The sequence below is a fragment of the Cavia porcellus genome, unplaced genomic scaffold (assembly GCF_034190915.1).
Source record: "Cavia porcellus strain 051 isolate PalLab524CR breed Dunkin Hartley unplaced genomic scaffold, mCavPor4.1 scaffold_3, whole genome shotgun sequence".
NCBI lineage: Eukaryota > Metazoa > Chordata > Mammalia > Rodentia > Caviidae > Cavia > Cavia porcellus.
Window position 1 is genome coordinate 19,419,763 of NW_026947486.1, and position 25,241 is coordinate 19,445,003.

The window sequence follows — 25,241 nt, forward strand, 5'->3', positions numbered from 1 at the left end:
AGTAGCATGAAGCTGGGCAGATGACAGCAGCGTACGTCTGTAATCTCAAATAAACCTCTTTCCTTTATAAATTACCTAGTCCCCAGGGTTCTGTTATAGCAGTAGAAAACGGGCTAAGATACTAACAAAGAAGACTGATTTATATAGTGACAATTCTGGCCATCAGAGGATAAAGCAAAATCCACTCACTGTTGTTAAATGACAAGAAACTGAACACCCTTGGGAGGGAGCTGAAAATCTATATTGCAGGCCTTGCCACATGAATACAAATTTGCCTTGGCCCTTGGTATAAAGAACTGTAAAGTCTGAGACTTGATCCTTGTTTAGATACTAACTGCCGGGCTTGCCACAATTTCAAGTGAGCTGGCAGAAGTCACAGGACTCTTGAGTCCGTAATGAAAGGCTTTTACAGAAAAAGGCAGTAGTCAGAGTCAGCTTGGTTGCATATTGGGGAAGAATTAAGAATGAGACCTATCAACTCCAAAAATTCTCGCCACGCAATAAAAATTGGAAGAAAAGTTTTATCCTTGAATAACCATTGAAACAGATTGCAGTGCTCATCCCAAGCAATCTGTTCATGAGAGTCTGTTTCCTTTCACTTAGAATGATGGCTTCAAGTTTTATTCATTTTCCTGCTAATGATTCAACCTTGTTTTTCTCTGATTGAATAATATTAAATTATATATGATGTGTGTAACTTTTCTTTATTCAACTGTCTACAGGCATTTAGGCTTTTCCAGAGATTAGCTATTGTGAATTGCACATTATAAACATGGTTATGTAGCACTATAATGTGATATCTTGAAGTTTTTTAGGAAAGGTATAGCTGGGTACTGAGATATAATTCTTGATGCTGATTTCCATAGCGGTTGTACTACTTTATGCTCCCAACAATGATGTATGGAAGTTTGTTTTTCCTGCATCAGGAGCACTGATTTTTTTCTGTTCTTCATGATAACCATTTTGACTGAGATAAAATAGAATCTCAAAGTTGTTTTGATTTTCACTTCCTTAATTGATAAATATATTGAACATTTTTCATATACTTGTAATTCTTTTGAGAAATGTCTATTCAGTTTACTTGCACACATTTCAGTTGGGGCATTTGTGCTTTTAAAATTTTTTTGTTCTTTATATATCATAGTTTCAAGTCCTCTATCAGATTCCCCATTCTGTATCTCTCTGTTGTTTACTTTGCTGTGCAGAAACCATTTGTTGATTCTTGGTATTATTTTCTGTGCTATTTGATTTCTATTCAGAAAGGCTTTGTCTGTGTTTATGGCTATATAATATTTCAAAGGGACAAAGGAAAGGTTTACATAGACAAAATTTTCAAGGTCGTGCTCCAAGACAAAGAAATGGTCTCCTTCCCTTTAGGCAACAGGAAAAATTCAGTTTTCCCCTTGTGAGAATCTCTTCTTTTATACTAACAGTGCAAATTTCTAATTTTCTTCATTCCCTATCATTTTCTACCTTACTCAGTGTAGTTTGAAGCCACCTAAAGATCAGCAAATTCAAAGCAAAGCAATTATGAAATTATCATGGGGGAATTTTAAAAGTCAGAATAACTTTTGCCATAGGGGATAAACCTTGAACTATATTTTTACCAGTGATGAATGATTAAAGCACATTCTTCATTAGCAGTGTGCAAAACCTCTCATTTTGTTGTACATTGCTTTGACAGATTCTCATATTGTCCTTATTCTTTACTCTTTCAAATGGTTACATGTTATTTTGTAGTTCCTTATAAAGTCTTACTCAATCTATGTCTAACAATAACTCTCCAGAGGCCTGATATTCTAATTTTAATTAAGAGATTTTTTTTCTTATGAGGCCTAAATTTTTCTCTTCAATTCCTTTCAATCAATATATAACATCACATTTCCAAAATTTAACCTTATATCTTTCCAAGTAATATTTCTACAATATAAAACACAAAGATACCGTGGTCATTGTATTAGTCTTGTTTTCTATTGCTATAGCAGAACATCTGAGAGTAGTGGATAGTTTATATAAAGAAAACAGGTTTATCTGAAGCTATGGTTTTGAAGACCAAGAGCGTGACACCAACATCTGCATAGCTTCTGGTGAGGGTGTTTCAGTGATGGAAAGTGAAAGGCAAGCAGGTGTGTGTAGAAGAGAAAAAGCATGAAGAGTCACCTTGCTTTATAACAACCTGTTCTCATAGTAACTAATCCAGTCCTGTAGGAAGGAGAACTCATTTACTCCCCCAAGATATCATTAATCTATCATAGAGGGTCTGCCCTCGTGACTCAAAAACCTTCCACTAGGCCTGACTCTCCAAAACTGCCACATTACGCTACTTGACAAAAATGTTGGTATAGATGAATCATGTTCAATTCATACCAATCATTGTCTGTTACATTATTATGTACTCTTTGAAGGTGTTATAGGTATTTTCTTGTTACTGGAACAAAATACCTTACTCCCACAAGTTAAAGTTTTTTCTGCTTAAATTTACAGAGTTTTCAGTTTATATTTGGCTGGCTCCAAGGCAGGGCAGCATGGCAGAGGAGAAACAGTCCATGACAAGGCAGGTCAGAAGCAGCAAGCAGAAGTAAGCAGCAGCAAGCCTGCCTTCTTTTTGTCCCTTTATAGTCCATCCAGCCTACATGTTTATTGATTGGTACCACCCAAATTCTTGTCTCCCAGCCCCTACACCAGCCAGCCCACAGCAAAGGTTGGCCCAGCCCACGACTGCTACTGGCTCACAGGAAGGGGTTGGCATGGCCCACTACTACTGCTGGCTCATAGGAAGGGATACTATCCTTTCCCAGGATGGGACTTCCCATTACCTGTACCCAGAACAATCCTAAACAAATCAATGGACTGATCCAATTATCACAATTTAATCCATATTCACACACCTTTAATTCCAGTATTGCATACCCTAGATCCAGCCACCTCAAAAGCCCCACACATGAGTGTATTAGGCCAGGCCTGAAAACACCATGAAAAACAGGCATCAGCTTTTGTTTAGCCATACTGGGACTGGCTAGCACTTAATCTCTAAATTAATCCAGTTACCATTAAACCTACTTTTGTAGTCTCTATCTATAAATGACAGATTTGTCTATTGTTTTTAAACACCATTCTTTTATCTGTTGTAATGTCATCACAATCCAATACCATATGCCCCTTAAATATGAACAGTCCTGTAATTCTGAACTAGTGATGGTGTCTTGGAACTAGTTCATAGGTAATGGTACTGCACTACAGAAGTGGATACATCTGACATTTTTCAGTGCCTTTTTGTTCCATCATTAAATTATTCCAATTCCAAATTTTTCTCCATTGTCATTCTAATTGAGCTCCCATTTCTTGCAAAAAATCTTTCATGATATAGTCATGAAAGTCACCCACTTTTCATTTTGTGGTTTTGTGATTGTCCCAAAAATTTATGTATGGTATTCTAAGTCTCAAAATCAAAAGAGTTAGATATGCCTGTGTCTGTTCCTATTCCTGCTAGGATTGTACTGTGGTATTTCTCTTTGCCCAAACAACCCACTGTGGCACACATGACATAGGTTTGCCTCATTGTGGAAGAATCAATCTCTCTGTTTGTATTTCTCTGCGTCTCTCTCAAATATTTCCAGTAGTTTGTATGCAATTTATCATCACTACCTTTACACAGTAGTCGTCAATAGTTTCATTAAAGCAAAGCACTGCCATAGGAAAGGTGAGAGAATAAATTACTAGTGGGCTTTGTCCACTAGTTGTCCATTTGTTAAATGATTTTATTTTATTATAGTTAACAGATTTCCATGTTCTCTAAGGATCATTCTAACCAAGCCTATTAAAACATTTTATATGAAATTTATGGCTTGGCTTATCTGGATGTGTCAATTATTTCAGTATTTTTAAAACATTACTAACAAAGGCGGTTTTACCACCACTGTGCCAATAATTGGACTGTTGGATTCAAAAGCTCAGATCATGTATATTGTGGTAATACAGTATAATGTGGAATTCATAGGATGTTTTAGTCATTTTCCTCATCCTTGGTATAAAATGCCCAATAACTGAAACTAAAAGGTGGAAAGGTTTCCTTTTTCTTTTTTCAAATTTTATTAGAGAATCCTGAATGTAGAATTGAAGTACCTTTCTTTCTGTCTGTCTGTCTTTCTTTCTTTCTTTTTACTTTTATTAGTATGCTTGTAATACTCAATGATTACATTCACTGTAGAAAATCGGTACATGTACATAACACGTTTCAATTCTGTTTTCCCTCTACTCCCCTGTTATTTTTGCAGCATTAGATTTATTTATTTATCTTAGGAGAGGATTATTTTGGATCACATTTCAGTCCATGTCAGCTAACTCCAAGGCAGTACAGCATGACAGAGGGGCGTGGCAGACAGCAAGCAGAGATCAACGGGAGGAGCTGAGAAGGGAGATACACCCTGCTGATCACACCCACCTTTTTGGATCAAACCCTTGCAGCAAGTCAGCTATATTGTCCTCATAATCCAGTCACTTTTTCAAACAGTTTCTCCCAATTTTACAATGTCTTTTATAAAGTTCGGTTCTCATTTACACTTTCAGTTTCTCACACCAGAGAGACAATGTGATATTTACAAATGTGTGCCCAATTTATTTCACTTAAGACTATTGTCTCAGGGTCCATCTATTTAGCTATCAAAGTCTCATTTATCCTTCTTTATGGATGAGTAGTACTACATTTTACAAAAAATTATTTTTTTTGAGACAGGGGCTTACTGTGAACTGCAGGCCAGCCTTATCATCACTTGTATAGGCCAGGCTAGCCTCAAACTCCTGATGATTCTCCTGCCTCAGCTTCCTGAGTGCTAGAATTACAGGTGTGCATTAACATACCTGGCCAAACCACATCTTTTTTAATTACTTCTTGGTTGATGAGCACTTGGGTTATTTCCAGGATTTAGCTATTATAAACTGGTGCTATAAACATGGATGCACATATCACTGTGGTTTGATGCTTTTAATTCTTTAGGGAAGACACCAAGAAGTTGAATTATTAGGTCAAATGGGACCTCTAGTCTCAGTTTTTTGTGGAATCTCCACACTGATTTCCTTGGTGGTTGTACCAGTCTACACTCACAACAATAGTGAAAAAGGCTTCCTTTTTCCCCACATCCCCACCAGCGTTTGTTATTGGTTGACTTCTTGATAATAGCCATTCTTTCTGGAGTGAGTGGGAATGTCACCCTTGCTTTCACTTGCATCTCTTGAATGACCAGGAAAGTTGAGTATTTTTTCACGTATTTATTTGCCATTTGTACTTCATCTGAAAAGTGTGTATTCATCTCCAATGCCCATTTTTTAATTGGGTCTTTAAATTTGAGAGGTCTGATTTTTTTCAATTCTTTATATGCCTTAGGTATTAGTCCTTTTTCTGAGGAACAGACGGCTAAAATTGTTTCCCACTCTATGGGTTGTCTTTTTCACACTGTTGGTGATTTATTTTGCTATGCAAAAGCTTTTTAATGAGTTCCCAGTTGTTGATTCTTCGTAGAATTTCCTGTGCAATTGAGGTATTTTTCATGAAGTCTTTGTCTATGTTATACCTATGTCTTCAAGAGGTCTACACAGATTTTTCCAGCAGATTTAGTGTTTCTGTTTTAATATTTCTATCTTTGATCCATTTTGACTTTAGTTTAGTGCATTATGATAGACATAAATCTAGTTTTTGTGTTCAGCATATGGAAAATCAGTTTTTATGGCACCATATATTAAAGAAGCTATCTTTCTTTTAGCGAACTTTTGACACCTTTGTCAAAGATCAAGTAGCTGGATGTGCATGAAGATATTTTTGCATCTTCTAATCTGTTACATTGAGTCTCATGTGTACTTTTGTATCAGTACCATGCTGAGGTGTTTTTTTTTCCAAAGTAGCTCTGTAGTATAATTTCAAATTGGGTATTGTGGTGCTTCCTGCTTCACCTTTATTGCCTAGGATTGCCTTTGCTATTCTAGGTCTCTTCTGCTTCCAGATGAATTTTAGGAATGTTTTCTCTAGTTCTGTGAGGTATGCTAATGGTATTTTGATTAGTATTACTTAAATCGGTAAAAATTTTGGAAATATGGCCATTTCACTATGTTGGTTCTTCCTATCCATGAGCAAAGGATATCTCTCCGTTTTCTGATATCCTTTTGATCTCCTTTTCCAGAGTACTGTAGTTTTCAATGTAGAGATGTTTTACTTCCTTTGTTAGATTGATTCCTATTTTATAGATGCTATTGTTAAAGTTGTTGTTTCCCTAACTTCTCTCCAACAGAGTTTATTTGTGTACAGGAATGCTATTGATTGTGGTGTTGACATTGTATTCAGCTATGCTACTGAATCTGGTTATTAAATCTAGATGTTTTCTGGTGGAGTTTTTGGGATTGCTGTGTAGAAGATAATTCCACAAATAATGATACTTTAATTTCTTTTTTTATTTTAAAGAGGGTAAAATTAAACAGAACAAAACAGATCATAAGGAAACAATTTTAAGAAACAGATTTTGAAGCAAGTCCACTGGAGATCTTCACTGTCTATCATATTGTCTTTTGTTTTCTTTCAAATAGTTGTCCACATCTTCACTCCCAGTGAATAAATACTGAACATTATAGTACTAAACTAATCAGAACAGGATGATGAAGGCTTTTTAGGTCTTCAAAACCAGACAATAGGGAAGTCAACGATGGCTGCCATAGTGTATCATGTTCTCTCCGAAATAGCTGTCCATATCTTTATGTATGTAGAAATTAAACAGAAGAGACTAGACTAGTATCACTCTGAACAGTGAATAATAGTATTGCTAGATTTTATATCATAATGCTACAGAATTAGCACTGGGTATCTTAGTGTCTCTTCTTCAGAGTATCTGTTCATTACATCATGCATTATATAATCTGTTTGCATAAACTGTTTAGAAATTCTACACATGTATGAATCTCTACATGTATACCTTTCTTTTCTGTAATATAGGGAAAAACAGATCAAAACAAGACAATGAAACAAATTCCTAGAAAAACATGAAACGAAAAAGACATACAAAGCCACAATACTAGGTGATCTACAGTAGTTACTATGATGTCTCTTGTTATTTTCAATAGAATTGTCTATGTCATCAGGCATAATATAATTGAACATAGCATTACATAGCAATTTTAATAACACAACTTTGGAGATATTGTAGGACTTCAAAAGCAGTTAATAATCAAACTGGAATGGGTATCTTATTGAATCTTGTCATCTTCAGAGTAGTTGCCTCTACTCTTAGACTTGATACTATCAAGCATAGCAAATTCGAATAAAATCAGTCAAGACAAAACAGTGGTTTAACAAACCAGATTCAAATAAGATCAGTCATAGTAAGACAATGTAAGTAATACAGGGCTTCAGTTTAAGTTAATAGGAAAAGGATAGTTACCATACTATATACTGCTATTTTGGGGATAATTGTCTGTGCCCTCAAATCTAGTATGAGTAGACAGACTGGAACAGAATAAAATCAAACTAAACAAAGCGATAAGACTAATGTGGCTTTTAAATCCTGATACACTATTAACAATGTCCTCTGCCTTCCTGTTTTAGACAGTTCCTCCCCTTTCCCTTTCTTAGGGTGCTTTGTATATTTTGGGTCCTACTAACTCCTTTAGTTTTTAGATTAGGGGGGCAACCTGTTATCTGTCTGAGTGGTTGTGAACCTTTTTACCCCTAAGGTTGATCTTGAGCTGTATTCCTTTACCTACTAAAGCCTCAGTGTTTTCCTTCATTATAGCTGAGTAGTTCTCCACTACACAAAAGTGTCATGACTTTCCAACCTATCTTCAGCTGCTGGACAAGTTGTCTCTATTTCTTTCTGGGTCCCTGTCACATTAAGCATTGTTTTCTCTTTTTTTTTTTTTATTTAAGAGGAAAAAGAGAAAAACACAAAACAAACCAAAGCGGCGTAAGGGTACACGCAATACAGAACTACAGAACAAAACAAAACAAAACAAAACAAAAAAACATAACAATAAGAAATTACCTGCTAGTAGATTACACACTATCTTCTTGAAAATAGTTCCTCAAATCACAGTATCAAAGAACACAAGGTGGACATTCAAACAGGGAGACTGCAAACAGCTGTGTTCAATGTTCCAAAAACATTGATAAAGTCAGCTATTTAACACCCCCAAACACGCTGTTATATCCGTTAGAGCTCTTTTTCTTTTTTTTCCCTCTCTTTTTTACAACAAAATTTACACATCTTGGATTTTATTACTCCTTAGTGCTTATTACTTTCTTTGGGGGGGGGGAGAATACAGTCAAATATGGCAAAACAAAGCTGTCAGTCAATACCAAGGATAGACATAGCACATGATGTAGAACAGAGTACAAGTTTATCAACAATGGTTATCAACGTTGTCCCTTGTTTCCTTAAAAAGAATTGTCTATCTTGTTAGATATTATAAAGTTGGACAAAACAGTAGAGAACAAGACCAATAAAACTTAGGCATTGTAAACATTACAGGACTTCCAAAGGAGACAATAGTCAAACCAGAATGGGTATCTTAGTGAATCTTATTGTCTTCAAAGTAGTTGCCTATGTCTTCAAACTTGATACTATCATATAGAATGGAACAGAGTCTAATCAGTCAAAACAAGATCGTGGGAGTACTACAGGACTTCAAAACAAGTTAATAGGAAATCGAAAAGAGTTACTATTTATATATCCTAATTTTTTTGAATTTTTTCTTTAATTAAGACAAACATAAGAAATGACTAAATAATTTTTTTTGAAACAATAAGGGGGAGATTGAGATAAAACAGGACATAACAATATAACAATAGAGGTCACAGCATGACTGTTTCAACAACCTAGTACTTCACCACCTTATAACCTGACTTAATAGTAGTTACCATAGTGTCTTTTTCCTTGAAATATTTGGATAAAACTTCATATACTCTAGCTTCAAATATTTTCATATCAAGAAGCCCAGAATAAAGCCTTTCTAATTAATGAGTGAAAACTTTATAAGGCTTCAAGGCCACCTAATGGGGAATCATGATTACCACATATTTTTATATATTTGAATCATTATTTACATTAGGGAAACTATTCGGTATTCACACATGCGAGATTGATTTATTTCACTAATGAGTATGGTCTCAAGCTGCGCCCATTTATTGATAAATATCTCAATGTGATCCTTCTTTATAGCTGAGTAATACTCCATTGTATAGAAATACCACAACTTTTTTATCCATTCCTCAGTTGATGGGCACTTGGGTTGTTTCCAAGATCTGGCGATTACAAACTGTGCTGCTATAAACATAGGTGCACATATATCACTGTGGTATGATGCTTTCAGTTCTTCTGGGAATATGCCTAGAAGTGGAATAGCTGGAATAAATGGGATTTCCAGTCCCAACTTTTTGAGAAATCTCCAGACAGATCTCCACAAAGGCTGTACCAGTCTACACTCCCACCAGCAGTGCAGGAGAGTTCCTTTTTCCCCACAGCCTCTCCAGCATTTGTTGTCGGTTTTCTTGATCCTGGCCATTCTTTCAGGAGTGAGATGGTATCTCAGTGTGGTTTTAATTTGCATTTCTCTAATGACCAATGATGATGAGCATTTTTTCATGTATTTATTTGCCATTTGCATTTCTTCATCTGAGAATTGCATATTCATCTCAGATGCCCATTTTTGGATTGGATCTTTGAATTTCGGAGGTCTGAGTTTCTTTAATTCTTTATATGTTTTAGACAAGAGTCCCTTGTCTGAGAGAGAGTTCACTAAAATCTTTTCCCAGTTTGTGGGTTTTCTTTTCACTATGCTGGAGATTTCTTTTGACATGCAGAAACTTTGTAATAAGAAGTGGTCCCAGTTATTGATTCTGGGAAGTATTTCCCGTGCGGTTTGAGTCCTGTTCATGAATTCTTTACCTACTCCTATGTCTCCAAGGTTTCTACCTATTTTGTCTTCCAATAGATTTAGTGTTTCTGTTTTAATATTCAGATCCTTGACCCATTTAGATTTTAATTTAGTACATGGTGATAGACATGGGTCTAGCTTTAGTTTTCGGCAAATGGAGAGCCAGTTTTTCCAGCACCATTTATTAAAGAGACTGTCGTTCTTCCAGTGAACCTGCTTGGCTCCTTTATCAAAAATAAGGTGGCTGAGTGTGTTCGTAGTTGTGGTTGTATCTTCTAATCTATTCCACTGATCTTCAGCTCTGTTTTGATTCCAATACCATGTTGATTTTACTACTGTTGCTTTGTAGTATAACTTCAAGTCAGGGATTGTGATGCCTCCTGCTTTGTCTTTGCTGCTTAGAATTGCCTTTGCGATTCTAGGTCTCTTCTGGTTCCAGATGAAATTTAGGAGTGATTTCTCTAGATCTATAAGGTATGTTGATGGTATTTCTATTGGGATTGCATTGAATCTGTATAACAGTTTTGGGAGAATGGCCATTTTCACAATGTTTGTTCTTCCTGTCCATGAGCAAGGGATGTTTTTCCATTTTCTGAGATCATCTTCAATTTCTTTTTCAGGGTATTATAATTTTCCTTGGATAGGTCTTTCACTTCTTTCATAATAGTAATTCCTAAATATTTCATTTTTTTGCTTGCTAATGTGAATAGTCCACTTTCTCTTATTTCCCTCTCTGTGATTTTGTTGTTCGTGTATAGGAATGCTATTGAGTTCTGAGCACTGATTTTGTATCCAGCTACATTACTGAATTTATTTATTGTATCTAAGAGTCTTTTAATAGAGTTTAGGGGGTCTTCTATGTAGAGTATCATGTCATCTGCAAACAATGATAATTTAACTTCTTCTTTTCCTATCTTTACCCCTTTTATTTCTCTTTCTTGCCTAATTGCTCTGGCTAGTACTTCCAGTACTATATTAAATAGGAGTGGTGATAAAGGACATCCTTGTCTTGTACCCGATTTTAAAGTAAAGGCTTTCAATTTTTGGCCATTTATTATGATGCTGGCTGATGGTTTGTCATAAATGGCCTTTATTATATTGAGGTAAAGACCATTTATTCCAATTTTCTGTAAAGTTCTTATCATGAATAAATGTTGGACCTTATCGAAGGCTTTTTCTGCATCTATAGAGATGATCATGTGATTCTTATTTTTGGCTTTATTGATATGGTGGATTACATTTATTGATTTGCGTATGTTGAACCATCCTTGCATTCCTGGGATGAATCCCACTTGGTCATGGTGTATAATCTTCTTGATGATTCGCTGGATCCTATTTGCCAATATTTTATTGAGGATTTTTGCATCTGTGTTCATTAGGGAGATCGGTCTATAGTTCTCTTTTATAGTTGGGTCTTTCTCAGGTTTTGGTACTAGAGTAATATTTGCTTCCAGGAATGACTTAGGAAGGATTGCTTCCCTTTCAATTTCATTGAATAGTTTGAGGAGTGTCGGCATTAGGTCGTCTTTATATTTCTTGTAGAATTCTGCAGTGAATCCATCTGGGCCTGGGCTCTTCTTGGTGGGCAAGGACCCAATTACATTCTCAATTTCATTAGCAGAGATTGGGTTATTCAACAGTTTTATATCCTCTTGATCTAGCTTTGGTACTTCATATGCTTCTAAGAATCTGTCTATTTCTTCTGTGTTATCAAACTTTTGAGAGTAGAGGTTTTCGAAATAGGTGTTGATGATCCTCTGTATTTCTATTGGGTCTGTAGTGATTTCTCCTTTTTCATTTCTTATTGCATGAATTTGAGCTTTTTCTTTCCTTTTTTTAATAAGGTTGGCTAGGGGCTTATCGATTTTATTTATTCTTTCAAAGAACCAACTCTTTGATTCGTTGATTCTTTGGATTGTTTTCTTAGTCTCTATTGCATTGATTTCTGCTCTGATTCTTATAATTTCCTCTCTTCTTTTGGCTTTGGGCTTGACTTGCTCTTCTTTTTCTAGCTGTTTGAGGTGTAGCATCAAGTTATTTATTTGTTTTTGTTCTGTTTTCCTGATGTGGGAACTCAGTGCAATAAATTTTCCTCTCAGAACGGCTTTCATTGCATCCCACAGATTCCGGTAAGTTGTATCTGCATTTTCATTCTCTTTTAGGTATTGTTTAATTTCTTCTTTAATTTCTTCTGTGACCCACTGATTACTCAAGAGTGTGTTATTTAGTTTCCATGTGTTTGCGGAATTTTTGCAGTATCCTTTGTCATTAATTTCTAATTTCAGAGCGCTATGATCCGATAATATGCAAGGGATGATTTCAACTCTTTTGCATTTGCTTAAATATGTTCTGTGAGCTAATATATGGTCTATTTTAGAAAATGATCCATGTACTGCTGAGAAGAATGTGTATTCTGATGTTGTTGGATGGAACATTCTGTATATGTCTATCAAACCCATTTGTTCACAGGTGTGATTCAGTTCTGTTATTTCTTTGCTCATTTTCTGTCTGGTTGATCTGTCCCTTGGTGTCAGTGGTGTATTAAGGTCTCCTGTTACAATTGTGTTACTGATAATTTGAGTTTTCATTTCTGTTAATAATTGTTTTATATAACTGGGTGCTCTGGAGTTTGGTGCGTATATATTTAAGATAGTTATCTCTTCCTCTTGGAGTTTTCCCCTTACGAGTATGTAGTGACCTTCTTTGTCCTTTATGGTCATTGTTGTTTTAAAGTTCACGTTGTCTGCAAACAGAATGGCTACTCCTGCCTTTTTTTGGATTCCTGCTGCATGAAGAATTGTTCTCCATCCTTTGACTTTCAGTCTGTGAGTATCTTTCTGGATTAGATGGGTTTCCTGTAAACAGCATATGGTTGGATTTTGTTTCTTGATCCATTCTGCTAGTCTGTTTCTTTTGATTGGTGCATTGAGACAAGCATTGTTTTCTCATCTTTGACTTTCGGTTTATTAACCCTCTTTCAGGCTGAGTATATTTCCTATTCAGAGCATCTTGATGGATCCTATCTCCTGATTTACTCTGCCTGTGTTTCTTTTGGTTAGTGTATCAAGGACATCTATATTAGAGATTATAGCCCACCTTTTCTGACTCATCTCTGTTATTCTATTTTTCTGCTATTATTTGTCCACCTTTCTCCTTCATTCCACTGTCTGCCCTGTACATTGAGGCCTCTCTGCCACTGTTTTCTATCTCTCTCTAGAATGTCCTGCAGTATTTTTTGTAGGGTAGGATTGGTGGTCATGAACTCCCACAGTTCCTTCTTGTCATGGAAACATCTTGTTTCTCCATTAATTTTGAGAGACAGTTGTGGTTGGAGGGTTTCGTTTAGGGCTTGGACTGGGTTTCTTTCAGGGCTTGGACTACTTCACTTCAAGCTCTTTTTGATTTGATAGTTTGTGTTGAGAAGTCTGTCGTTATTTTGATGGATTTCCTTTATAGATAAATCAGTTTTTTTTTCTCTGATCACTTTTAATATTCTGTTCTTTTGGTGAATTTCTGGCATCTTGATTATTATATGTATGGGTGTAGATCTGTTTTGGTTGTAGTTGGCTGGAGTTCTGTATGCCTCATTTATCTGGATACCATTTCTTTTTCCTATGCTTGGGAAGTTTTCCTTAATTATTTCTATGAATAGCCTTTGTAATTCATTTGTGCTTACTCCTACGTCTTCACTCACATTTTTTATTCTTAAGTTATAGATCCTCTTGTCACCTTCTAGCCTTTGTATTGTTACTTCCTGGTTCCTTGTTATTTTTAAGAAGTCTTTTCTTTCACAATCACACATTACATATCTATCTTCAAATTTTGAAAGGCTAACTTTAGTTTCTTTTTTTATTTAAGGAAAGAAAGAAAAACAGAAAAAGGGTACAATTTATATAGAATTTCAGAAAAAATAATAGGAAATCACTAGTTAATAGATTACATATTGTTATCTTAGGAATAGTTGTTCAGGTTACAAAGTTAAAGCATATAAAGTGGACTTTCAAACAGTGAGCCTGGAAACAGTTTTGTTCAATGATCCAACAAAACTCAGTAATATGGTTATCTATCTTATACACTTAAATATGTATGCAGTTATATTCTTTAGAACACTTCTTTTCCTTTCTTTTATACAATGACAATTGCACATTTTGGGTTTTATTACTACCACAATTCTTATTACTTTTTTTGAAGAGAGTAAAACCAAATGTGACATAACAAAACAGAGTCAGTCAAATCAAAAGGATGGACATAATATATACTGTAAAAACAAAATACTAGGTGATCAACAATGGTTACCATATTGCCTCTTGCTATCTTAAAAAGAATTGCCTATATCATCAGTTATAATAAAATTGAACAAAACAGTAAAGAATAAAACCAAAACATTGGAGACATTACAGGACTTTAAAAGAAGATAATAGTCAACTGGAATGGACGTCATAATGAATCTTATTGTCTTTACAGTTGTTGCCTATACTTTCGAACTTGATACTATCAAGCAAAGCAGAATAGAGGAAAATCAGTCAAAGCAAGATGGTGAGGGCTATACAGGGTTTCAAATCAAGTTAATAGGAAATCAAAGTGGGTTACTATAATGTATCCTGCTTTTTTTTATTTTTCCCTTAATTAAAAAGATAAAAATAAAAAGTTAATAAATTTAAAAAAGGAGATTGAGATAAAAGAGGGCATAATAACAAAACAGCGCAGGTCAAAACATAACCATTTAAGCAAAATAGTGTTTCACCACAAGATATCCTGACATAAAAGTAGTTACCATAGTGTCTCTTTCCTTGAAATCTTTGAGTATAACTTCGTATACTGTGGCATCAAACATATCCAGAAAATGTAAAACCATTCAAGGGAATGACAGTATTACAGGAAATTTAGAACCAACAGTTAGAAAATGAACAATGGTTTCTGTGTAATCTCCTTGTCTATAAAATTTTTTGCTTATATTATCACATATAATAAAATACCATAAGATACAACCTGTTAAGACTGATGGAGACAGAAGAATAAAAGCTTGATGGGACTTCAAAGCAAGATGATACTAAATCAGCACTAGCTATTATGATGTCTTGTTTTCTCCAAAATAGCTATTCCTACCATCCAATCTTCTCTGCCTCATTTCTGTTGAGCTCTTTTTCTGTCATTTGTTGTCAGTTTGTCTTCTTCATTTCGCTTTCTGCTCCATTCATTGTGGCCTTTCTGCCACTGTTTCTGAAGTCTTGATATTTTCCTTTTTTAGAATATCCTGCAGTATTCTCTGTAGAGTTGAATTGGTGGTTGCAAATTTCCCTAGTTCCTCTTTATCCTGGAATCACCTTGTTTTTCCATCAATTTCTAGGGACAGTTGTGCAGGATATATCAATCTTGGCTGGAGGTTGTTATCTTTCAAAGCTTGAATTATTTCCCCCCACGCTCTTCATGATTTGATTGTTTGTGCCAAGAAGTCTGCTGTAATTCTGATGGGTGTTCCCTTGTAAGTGATCTGTTTCTTGTCTCTGATGGCTTTTAATATTCTGTTCTTATATTGGATTTCTGGAATTTTGATTATTATATGCCTGGTTGTAGCTCTGTTTGGGTTGTAGGTGGCTAGAGTCCTGTATGCCTCATACATTTGAGTCCCTTTACCTTTTGCTAAATTAGGGAAATTCTCTTCGATTATTTCTGTGAATAGCTTTTGTAGTCCATTTGTTTGTGTCCCTACTTCTTCTTTTACGTTCTTAATTCTTAAGTTATAGATCCTGTTATCATCTTCTAGCCTTTGTATTATTGCTGTTTGTTTTCTTGTTATTTTTAAGAAGTTTTTCATTTCATGCTCCCATATTACAAATCTGCCCTTCAGTTCAGATAATCTATTCTTAGTTTCTTTCAAGCTGTTATGCCAGTTTTCAATAGAGTTTTTGGTTTCCTCGTAATGTCACGTATTCTATGTTTTCGCTATTTTCTCCATCAAACAATTCTCCCCTGTTTTTCTGTTCTTCCACTCTACCATCTGTTTTTTCTTGGGCAGTGCTTAGCATTTCTCTAACTATTCTACTTATATCTTGCTTTATTTCATTAAATACTTCATTTTTAAAGTCGTCTATGAGGCTCTGGAGATACCGCTTTATGTCTATTGGTCCCGTGTCTGATAATGCATGTTTTCTGTCTTCCTTTGTGTTTCCCTTTCCTGGATCAGTGTTCTCAGGATTGGGGGGGACTAAGGACCTTTTCTTGTTGCTTCCTCTTCCCATATTTTTTGTTCCTTCCATACAAGTGAATGTAGGAGGCCCAATTTTTTTCTCTTGGTTGGTTACAGTTTGTTTGAATTGCACCGGCTAGGTGTTCCCACCCACTGCAGCGTACTATGGAGACAGACCTGGGCAGTGTCTGCTGGGCCCACCCCTCTAGGTCAATCTACCGAAGGCTTCACCGCTAGGGTACACCTCCAGGTGCTGGGACCTGGTTTGGGCTAGCCTACTGGGTCTTAATCAGCGGCGTCACAGAGGCCAGGCACTCCCCACCAATCCCGCTTGAGAGGGGAGTATGTGACTAATGTCACTGCAGCGCCCTGTTCCAGCAAGTGTGCCTGGTCCCAGTATGTCCTTTGCTGGAGCCTCCTACTCTATGAAAGGGTCCCTGTTGTGCTCACTCACCACAAGTTGAAGTAGGGCTCCCTGCTAGTCCCGCTTTCAACTCCGTTTGCAGATTCCTGCTCTCAGAGCTTTTGCACATCTCTCTCCCTGCCCTGCAGATTTGGACGCAGCAGCGACAGCAAGAAGTGATAATCACAGCTTCCAGTGGCGTGGGTTCTAGCTTCCGCGCTGAGATTTTATCTGTTCCTGTTATAGCACCAGGATTGGATTTCCAGTTGGTTTCTCTTAGCTTAGTTCCTTCCTGGGTTGGCAGGGTGTATCTCCTCTTGCTTAGGACTCCTCGTACCGCACCATTCCTGGGTTTTAAGCAGGCTATCTCAGAGAGCCTCTGTATCTGCTGCTATCTTTCCACCATGTTCTGATCTCTAGCTCCATATGAGTTCAAGATTTAGCTATTATAAATTATGCTGCTATAAACATAGGTGTGGCCATTTATGGTGGCACATGCCTATAATCCCAGCACTTGGGAGGCTGAGGTAGGACAATTACTGTGAGTTTGAGGCCATCCTGGGAAACACAGTGAGTTCAAGGCCAGCCTGAATTAGGATGGGCCTAACTTTAGTTTCTGTCAAGGCATTTTGCCAGCTTTCAATGGAGTTTTTAATTTCCTGGTAATCTCTTTGGATCTGTTTCATGTATTCTAGATTTTATTTGTATTTTTCATCAAAGGTTTCTCTCCTTTTTCTATGTTCCTCCACTCTTCCATCTGTGTCTTCTTGAGAGGTGTTTAACATTTCTTTTTTAATCTTTTTATGTCTTGCTTCACTTGAATTAGAATTTCAGTTTTAAATTCATCTATGAGATCACAGCAATATTTGTTTATTTCTGCTGATGCTGTGGCTGATATTGCATGATTGCTGCTCTCAATCTCTTCTGTATTTACCTCTCCTGGACTTATTTTCCCTGGGTCATTGGCTGGAGGCTTTTTCTTGTTTCTTTCTCTTGTCATGTTTCTGGTTTCTTCCAGACAGGTGTATGGTGAAAATCTCAGGACCTTTCCATATTGTTTACAGTTTTTCTAAAGCGTGCTGGGTGGGAGCTTGCTGACTTCTCCAGTTTACTGTTATCTGAGGTGCACGCAGGGGCGATGTGAGCTGGCCCCTCTCCTCTGAGCCAGTCAACCAGTGAGTGTGTTTAACACATTAGTCTGTGCTGTGCGGACATCACAGGTTTGGGACAGTTTTGTCCCTGGCTATTGGGTCCTGACCAGGGTGATGAGCTAGCCCACGTGGGTCCCACCAGTCCTCTTTGGGCCAGGGGCAGCTGACTGACTGCAGTTCAGGGTCAGGGCTGTCCTGCCCAACTCCAATATGTCCTCCAGCCGGTCACATCTGCCTCGGGACCCAATTTTCAGCACTCACTGCAAATTAATGCAGCTCTCCACCTTGACTCCACTGTACGCTGTGCCGTGTCCTCCCATCAAGGGCCCCAGACTCACCAACTCCCAGTTTCGGCAGCCACGGCTTCAGTGCAACCATGAATCGTCCAACTCTACAGTGTGCCCAGCACAGTGTGGGACCAGTCCCAATGAGCACATCTGGTTCCAGCCTTTCATCCACATTTTTCCTTCCTTTATTTTTTTCTTTTTCCTCAGTTTCTTCCTGGGTCATGAGAATCCCTCTCCTTTCATCTAGTCTTCTCCATGGTGTTAAATTCTAGCATCTGTGTTGTTTTTCTCAGAGAAGCTCTCTATCCTGCTACCTATCAAGCTGCCATCTTCCTAGCTCCCTCAGATACTTTAATTTCTTCATTTCCTATGTTTATTCCTTTTATTTCTTTCTCTTGTCCAATTGGTCTGGCTAATGTTTCTAGAACCATATTTAATAGGAGTGGTGATAGTGGACATCCTTGTGTTGTTCATGATTTTAGAATGAAAGCTTTTAGTTTTTGACCATTTAGTATAATGTTGGCTATAGTTTTGTCATAGACGGTTTTTATCAGATTGAGATAAAGACACTCTATTCTGATTTTCTTTTGGGTGTTTCTCATGAGTGCATTTTGGGCTTTCTTAAATGCGTTTTCTGCATCTATGGAGATGATCCTAGTATTTTTGTCCTTGGTTCTGTTGATATAGTGTATTACACTTATTGATTTACATATATAAAAGAATCTCTGCATTCCGGGGATGAATCCTAGTTGGTCATGGTATTATAATCTTTTTGAGAATTTGCTGCATTCTGTTTGCCAGTTTCTTAATTGAGGATTTTTGCATCTCTGTTCATTAGGGAGATTGGCCTATAGTTCTGTTTTTTTTTTCTTGGTTGAGTCCTTCTCTGGTTTTGGTATCAGAGTAATACTTGCTTCCAAGATTTTCTTTATTGCTTCCCTTTCAATTTTATCAAGGAGTTTGAGGAGTAATGTTATTAGATCTTCTCTAAATTTCTTGTGGAATTCAGGAGTGAAGCCATCAGGACCTGGGATTTTCTTTGTTGGTAAGTTTTTATTATGTTTTCAATGTCATTAACTGATATTGGTTTATTTAGAATTTTTATATCTTCTTGTTCAGCTTTAGTGGTTTATATGTATCTTGGAAACTCCATTTTTTCTTTTTTTTATTATCGGTACCGGGGATCAAACTCACTACCGCCTATTTGCAAGGCAGGTGCTTATGCCGCTGAGCTAAATCCCCAGCCCCGGAAACTCCATTTTTTCTGTTTTCCATCTTCTTAGAATAAAGATTCTCAAAGTAAGTACCAGTGATCTTTTGGATTTCTGCAGTATCTGTTGTGATTTTACCCTTTTCATTCCTAATTGTATGAATTTGACTTTTATTTCTTTTTAAATAAGGTCAGCTAAGGTTTTGTCTGGTTTATTTAATCTTTCAAAGAATGAGCTCTTTGATTCATTGCTTCTCTATTGTTTTGTTTGTTTCAATTGCAGTAATTTCTACTGTGGTCCTTACATTTTCTTCCCTCATATGAGCTTTGGGCTTGACTTGTTCTTTTTTTTTTTTTTTTTTTTCTCGAAGTCTGAGGCTCAGCATTAATTTGAGCTCATTCTTTTTATCTGATAAGAGAATTCACCACTATAAATTTCACTCTTAGGACCACTTTTATTGTATTCCATAAGTTTCAGTATGTTGTATCAGAAATAGCACTTAATTGTAGATACTATTTAATTTCTCCTTTAATTTCATCTGTGACCCATTGATTGTTCAGGAGGATGTTATTCAATTTCCATGTCTTTATAGAATTTTTGTGATTTCATTAACCATTGATTTCTAATTTCATTGAACTTGATCTTCTATCAGTCTATTTCTTTTGATTGATAAATTGAGACCATTTACATTGATGGTTATAACTAATAAGTATTACCTGATACTTGTCATATTATTTTTTGAGTCTGTGATGCTATTTTCTCTTGAACCTCTTTCTTTCCATACTTTTCTGTTTGTTAAGTTATTTTGATTTATATTATAGTTGTTATGAAACATATGTAGTAGAGATGTTTAATTTTGTTTAATTCTTCTGAATATTTGCTAATTATTTATTTTGTTTTGTGTACTGAGTACTTAATTTGGACTCAAGTTAGAAACATTCTCCAGTATGGTATGCATAGCCTCAAATTTCACTTCATTTAAGTGACCAAGCAGAGATCTTGGCAAAGTTAATTCACAAAATTTAGGCACCCTTTTCATTCCTAGATTCTCCCTTAGTTTTCCCACTGTAGTGATAACTGTAAAACACTCCGTTGATTTTCTCAAGTCAGTAAGACTCATGCTTTTTTCCACTGGAATTTTAGTTACCCTAAAGTGGCACCAACTGGGCTTTTTTCACAAGCTAAGGTCCATCTCTTTGTTCAGTGTCAACTTCCCTCTAGGAGAGATGCCTGATATTGACAGATCTTCAGATTTTTTATGAGGTATTGGGGGTGGAGTTCAGGGTTACTCTACCACTGAGCTACATGCCTAGCCTTTGAAAAAAAATTTTAATTTTTATTTTGAAATAGAGTTTCACTAATTTCCCTAGACTGGTCTTGAACTTGTGATCTTTGTCCCTCGGGAGCCTCCTGAGTAGTTGGCATTACGGGCATATGCCACTGTGCCCAGCTCGTTTGAAGATTATTTTTTATATTTTATTCAGTTTATAATTGTTTTATCTATATGAGGATTGGTCTGATAAAAGCAGTGTAATAATCATACTGAAACATTTTTGTTTTTTTTTTGGGGGGGTGACGTTGTTTGTTGTTTTGAGATAGGGTCTCACTATGTAGTACAGGCTGGCCTTAAACTCATAGCAATCTTCTTGCCTTGGCCTCTAAATGCTGAAATTACAAGTGTGTATCACCATGCCCAGCCTTGAAACTTATTTTTGTTAATTTTTTGTTTGTTTGTTCAGGCTGTCCTTGAACTCACAGCAGTCTTCCTGCTTCAGCCTGCTGAGTGCCAGGAATATAGTCATGTGCTACCATGCCCCACTATTTTTTGTTAGTTTTTATATATGTTTTGAAGTATGGGTTCAAGATTTGTTTTTCTCCAATACTTTTATCCATTTCTTCCAGCATAATTTGTTGAAAAGATTTTCTTGTTTTTTATTTTAAAGATAGTAAAATACAACAAAACAAGACAGAACAAAGCCAATCAAGACAATGCAGTGAAATTGGTACAGAACTTCAGAGCAGGATACCGGGATAACAGTCATAGCTGCCATAGTATATATTGTTGTCTTCACAATAGTTGTGCATTCAATCAGGTATAGCAAAATGAAACCAAAAACAGAACACTGTAAAACCTATTAAAACAGAATATTGAATAGAGCAAAAACAATCAGAACAAAGCAAAACAAAAGAGTATTGGACTTCAAATACAAGACAGAAGGAAATCAATCCCCCATATTTGCTATACTGCATACTGTCATCCTCCCAAGAAATTCTCAGATCACTGGCTCCAGGTCTGCATAATCAACCAAACAATACAAGCATTTAGTTACTTTATTCACCTTAGTTGCTATCAACTCAGGTGCACCTCAAATCCATTTGCCAAGGAGAGGGGCATGGGGTGGGGGGCTTGATGGGACATTTCATTCCCTGCAGTAGGCTTATGGAAGATGCTGACTTTTAGCTCCCTGGTGCACCTATGACTCAATGCTGCTTACCAGGAAGGCTGGCTTGTTGCTTTCCTGGTTGGTCCCCCAAGTCCCAGCATGGATGAAAAAAAAAAGACTTTTCCCCCCCTAGAATCACATTGGCACCTTTCTCAAAAGACAGTTGCCCATATAGATGTGGGTCTGTTTCTGGACACTGTTCTGTTTCAATTATATATTTGTCTAACCTTACATCAGTATCATACTGCCAGAATTTCTGTAGCTTTATAGTAAGTCTTAACATTGGGTAATATAAATCTTCTGTACTTTTTTTCTTGCTTTGGCTATGCTAGGTTCTTTATATAGCCATATAAGCTTTAACATTTCCTGTCAATTTTGACCAAAATAGAAAAGTTATTGATTGAACAAGCAGAAGACAAATTAGTAAGATGATAGAGAATTTGAATAACATTTAATCAACTTGATTTATATGTGATAGAACCCCATAGCCATCAGTAGCTAAATATAACAGTTTTTTTGAGACAAAGTTTCACTATGTTGCTCAGACTGGCCTTGAACTAAGTATGCATTCCGGGCTGGCCTCAAACTCATGGCAAGCCTCCTATCTCTGCCTCATGAGTGCCTGTGCTACAGATATGTGCCACTACACCCAGTCTATGCATTCTTTTTTTAGGGAAGGATGGAACAGACTCTTAGGTAGACTATATATTGAGATTATACATAGCATATTTTCTGACTAAAATTGAATTATAATAGAAATGTATGATAAAAAGACATTAAGAGACAATGGTCATATTTTTGAAACATAAATAAAAGCAACTGTAGTAGGAGCTATGTCAAGTTAAAAAAATGAGGATGAGTGAAATACAGGCTTCCCCTAGGAGTTGTAGAATATAAATTCCCCATAAAAATGGGTAACAAAATAGAAGGTCAAATTCCTTAAAAATTGTTTTAAAAATAAAAGATTGACTTAATGTCATATATAATGAATATCAGAGATTTATGATTACATATATGTCTTCTGTACAATATTATATATGTGTGCTTAATAGCTATATCATATGGCATATTATGATGAAAAATAATTGAAAATAACTTCGTATCGTCTCCCCATCCCCTAGTGTTTTTTGCGTTGCCTTGAACAGCATTGTGTTTTACAGGTACTAGTGTCATTTGAGGATGTGACTGTGGACTTCAGTAGGGAGGAGTGGCAGCAACTGGACTCTACTCAAAGATGCCTATACCATGATGTAATGCTGGAGAACTACAGCCACCTGCTCTCTGTGGGTAAGCACAGCCATCCCCCGAAACTATGAGTTTATTTAATTTAAATTATGTCCCACAAGTAAAATTTGTTACAGTCCTAACTCTCACTACTATAGAATGTGAACTTTTTTGGAATAGAATATAGAAGTGATCAAGCTACACTGAGGCCATTATGGTGAGTCCTAATCCAGTATAACTGATGTCCTTGTAAAAGGGGAAATCTGGACTCAGAAACACACAGAGAGAGAGAGGGAGAGAGAGGACAATGTGAAGACACACAGGAATAAGATGGCTTGGGATTTGATGATCCATCCAGAAACCAAGAAACTCCTGAAGCTCCCAGAAGACATGAAGGAGGCATGGGGTGGTTCCTTTCCTAATGCCTTCAGTGAGAGCACAGTTGCACTGACACCTTGACTTTGGACTTCTAGTATTCACATTTGTGAGGTGATAAATTTCAGTTGTTTCAAGACCCCTCCCCAGGTTTTTGGTACTTTGTTACATCAGCCCTAGAAAAACTAATACTTATTTTTTATACTTGGAAATAGGATACTTTTGTGACAAATAGCTAAAAATAGAGATGTAGCTTTGAAATTGGGTAATGGATAGAGGCTGGAAAACTTTTGAGGTGTTTCAATTAAAAGTCTAGATTTTTTAAACTAAAAAATTGTTTAGTATGTGTTTGCAGTACATGGAATTTACAGTCATTTTGGGAAATGGGTGCATTGTACATAGTACAGCTTGTTTTTCATTCAGTCCTCTTCCTCTTCCGTCCCTCTCCCTCTAATCGCTTCATCTTGATTTTTATCCTGTTGGTATTATTAATCTTAACTCATGTTATGGTATATATTATTTATATTCATTTACATTACTAGGTTCTTACAAATAGTTAATATTTATTCTACTTATTTCTCTCTACCTTCCTCTTCACTCTTTGCCTTTGGACCACTTCCCTCTTGCAAGAGATTAATTCCCTGGCCCCTTCTAACCATGCTTTTTTTTTTTTTTTTTTGAGACATTTTTGCTGTGTAGTTTAGGCTGGCCTTGAACTCACTATATAGCCAAGGCTGGCCTCAAACTCATTGCAATTCTCCTGCCTTAGCCTCCCGAGTGCTGGGATTACCGGAGTGCACCACCACACCTGGCCTATCCATCCTTTATTATTCTCTTTGTGCTTTGCCTCACTCAAATAAGAGATAATACTATATGGTAGTTAAGCTTGTATGTCTGGCTTATTTTGCTCAATATGATATTTTCCAGATATATCCATTTTTCTATAGATGTCTAATATGTGTCATTCTTTATAGCTGTATACTATTCCATTATATACAGATACATTTTCGTTATTCGCTCTTCTATCGATGGATGTACAGGCTGCCTCTGGGATTTAGCTATTACAAATTGTGCTACATAAACATTGATATTCATGTATCTCTGTAGTATGAGGACTTAAACTCTTTGGGGAAGATAGCAAGGGGATAGCTGGATTGTATAGAATTTCTAATTTCAGTTCTTTGAGAAATCCCTATACTAGTTGACATTCCTAGCAACAATGGAGGAGGGTTCCTTTTTCACTACAGCCACACCAGCATTTGTTATTTTGATTTTCTAATTGTTATTCTTTCGGGAGTAAGATGGAACCTTAGTGTTGTTTTAATTTCTGTTTCTATAATGGGCACAGATGTTAAGGATTTTTCACTTTTGTTGAGCATTTGTATTTCTTCCTCTGTGAAGTGTCTGTTCATTTCTCTAGCCTATTCCTTCACTAGGTCTTTAATTTCACGTGTTTTAGTTTTTTAAAATTTTATATATGCTAAATATTAGTCCTCTGTCTGAGGAGTAGGGGACAAAATGTTTTTCCTATTTTGTAGATTGTCTCTTTACTCTACTTATGGATTCATTTGCTGTAAAGAAGCTTTTTAGTCTGATATAATCTCATTTGTTGATTCTTACCATTATTTCTTACAAAAGTATAGATTTTTTAGAAAATGAATTTCCTTGAAGAGACTATTGGTAGTACTATGTTAAAGGTGTTTTAGGTTAGACCTAAGAAGGAAGTGGGTAACAAGTTAAGGCAAACTTGAGGAAAGGCAATCTTTGTTGTAAAGTGGCAGAGATCTTGGAAGATTTATGTTTTCTTGGATGAAAAGGGAACTTAGAAGTGATGAACTTTAGTATTTAAATGAAATTTCTAAAGAAAGTATAGAAAGCGTAGCCTGGGGGCTGGGAATTTAGCTCAGTGGCATAAGCACCTGCCTTGTAAGCGTGTGGTTGTGAGTTCAATCCCTGGTACCGGTAAAAATACAAAAAAAAAAAAAAAAAAAAAAAAAAAAGCATAGCCTGGTTTCTCCTTGCTACTTATAGTAAGATATGAGATAAAAAA

The 25,241-nt window shown here is 36.3% G+C and overlaps 1 protein-coding gene across 2 annotated transcripts in view; it reads left to right on the forward strand.

Annotated features, from left to right (window-relative positions):
• Window positions 1-25,241, forward strand: part of Znf81 (zinc finger protein 81) — a 143,937-nt gene that overhangs the window by 67,197 nt on the left and 51,499 nt on the right. For both annotated transcript variants that reach the window (XM_013144300.2, XM_013144299.2), the window contains exon 3: window positions 22,753-22,879. In XM_013144300.2, the coding sequence (XP_012999754.1) occupies window positions 22,753-22,879 (127 nt within the window). The remainder of the gene's footprint in view (window positions 1-22,752; window positions 22,880-25,241) is intronic.